General features: G+C 36.6%; 1 protein-coding gene across 1 annotated transcript; it reads right to left on the bottom strand.

The window, feature by feature from the left end:
* Positions 1-414: 414 nt before the first annotated feature.
* Positions 415-1,820, bottom strand: LOC107736587 (C2 domain-containing protein 5-like; the record flags this gene model as incomplete). Its single annotated transcript, XM_016547967.1, has 6 exons — positions 1,661-1,820; positions 1,416-1,556; positions 1,251-1,314; positions 1,100-1,161; positions 663-758; positions 415-504 (listed from the first exon to the last, which is right to left on the bottom strand). Coding segments are annotated over exons 1-6 (516 nt in total), but the record flags the coding sequence as incomplete, so codon positions are not given.
* Between the last annotated feature and the right edge of the window lie 18 nt (positions 1,821-1,838).

Here is a 1,838-nt window from a genome sequence, read left to right as displayed (position 1 = left end):
TTCTAATGAGTGATATTGTTTCAAATCATAAAACAGGTTTGTGTTGCCTGACTTTGATGATGCATATCTTCAGCACAGTTTGAAGTGCAGGCTGCAATATTAATTTAAATTTGACAAAATTATAATATTACTTTTTTTTTTGTCTCTTAGAAATGCACATTTGACAGTAGTTCGAGTTGACAGTAGCAGTAGCTTGAGTTAGGATATAGAGGTAAATATGTAAATAAACAATAAATATCAAATATATCTAAACCAATCATGTGGGACAGAGGTAAAAAAAATCTAAACAGGACAAACAGACCTTAAGGGTTCCATTCTTTCTTTCTTTTTTGCTGTTTAACAGTAATAAGATCACAAACTGAAAGTTTAATAACATATTTAACAAAAACATAATAAGGTCAGGTGTGTTCTCACCTGAATAAGCTCATCTTCAGGTATGGCCACTGTGAAGTTCAGGTGACAAAGACAGCATGGGACCATCGACCGCAGTTTGAAGTACAAACTCTACAGAGCACACATATATTTCAGTTAGAGTAGTGATATCCAAACATACTTTAATAATTTGGTTTAGCTGGTCCATATCAACTATTATTGTACTGATCTCTTCAGAAAAAAATAGATAAATATATTCAGAAAATATGTATTCAGGAAAATGTATTCACCTTAAGCAGGTTCTCACAGAGGTCACTGAAAATCTTATTCAGTCCCTGATTGGTCAAGTTGGCGTTAAGGCGAAAGACCCTCACGGAGGTAAACATCTTAAGAAAAATGTTTGATTCAACACCAAAAATATTAACAACATATTAACATTATATAGAGACAATAAATCTGTCTTTCCAGAGCAAACATCTCTCAAAATAGCTTCATCTGTCTGCAAATATTAGGGCAACAGTAACTGTCTTCATTGTTAATATATATAAAAATACTGCTCATGAAATTGATACCATCTCGTGTGGTTTGAATTGGCTCTTGCTCCCATTCTGGCTTTATTAAAATACTGTTGGTTTCTGTTGAGTCTTGAGTTCTTGAAGATGTAAACACATCAACACACTATCTGCAATTTTCAGGAGATGGACAGGTTAGCTGGGATGAACGGTACCTGTATAGCTGAAGTCCAGTTCTGAATCCCAGGCATGATTTCAGTGTTGCAGCTGTAGAATCCTGAAGGGAAGACAAGAGAATGTACAGGTGAATATATAGCCCAGTAAACACAGAATAGAGTCCAACAGTGGTCTAGCAGAAGTGTTTACCTGCTGGGATGGAGAAATCAGTCAGAAGTGCAAGTATATCTTCCACAGCATCCGTGTCATCAATCTAGAAGAGTATTAAAACATTAAAAAGATCTGCAAAATGCATTTCCAGCATCTCCATGTTCATCTCTAGAATCCATAAACCTCCAGTACAAGCCAACTTGCCTCCAACACAAAGGCATCCTTCTTCCCATGGGATAAGTCTAGTTCTGACACCTCATCTGAACTCTCTGAGTGAGAACGAAAGAGACGAGACCTCTGACGGGGCTCAGGGATCGGCGAACCAATGATCTCTTCGACAACCTCCTATGAAGGAATTTAAAAAAAAATGTTTTAGCTGTGTTTTTAAAAGAGGAACAAGTGGATAAAATAAAAGGCTTGAAATACACTTGATGTGTATATGTACTTACAGGAGGGTTGATTTCATACAGTTCTTTGTTTTTAGTAATGGTGTCATTGATTTTCTTCTGCATATTGGAGATGTGCTGTTCATATGTGATGTCACTGGGAGTTTTTCCCGTAATCTGGATTCCTCCAGGACTCGGTAAAGCTGTCAGATAAACTCCTGTTGCAGACTAGATGCAACAA

Source organism: Sinocyclocheilus rhinocerous, unplaced genomic scaffold (assembly GCF_001515625.1).
Source record: "Sinocyclocheilus rhinocerous isolate Xijiao unplaced genomic scaffold, SAMN03320098_v1.1 C36804798, whole genome shotgun sequence".
NCBI classification, from domain to species: Eukaryota; Metazoa; Chordata; class Actinopteri; order Cypriniformes; family Cyprinidae; genus Sinocyclocheilus; species Sinocyclocheilus rhinocerous.
The sequence above is the reverse complement of the archived record's forward strand: the minus strand, read 5'-3'. Positions and strand labels throughout refer to the sequence as shown.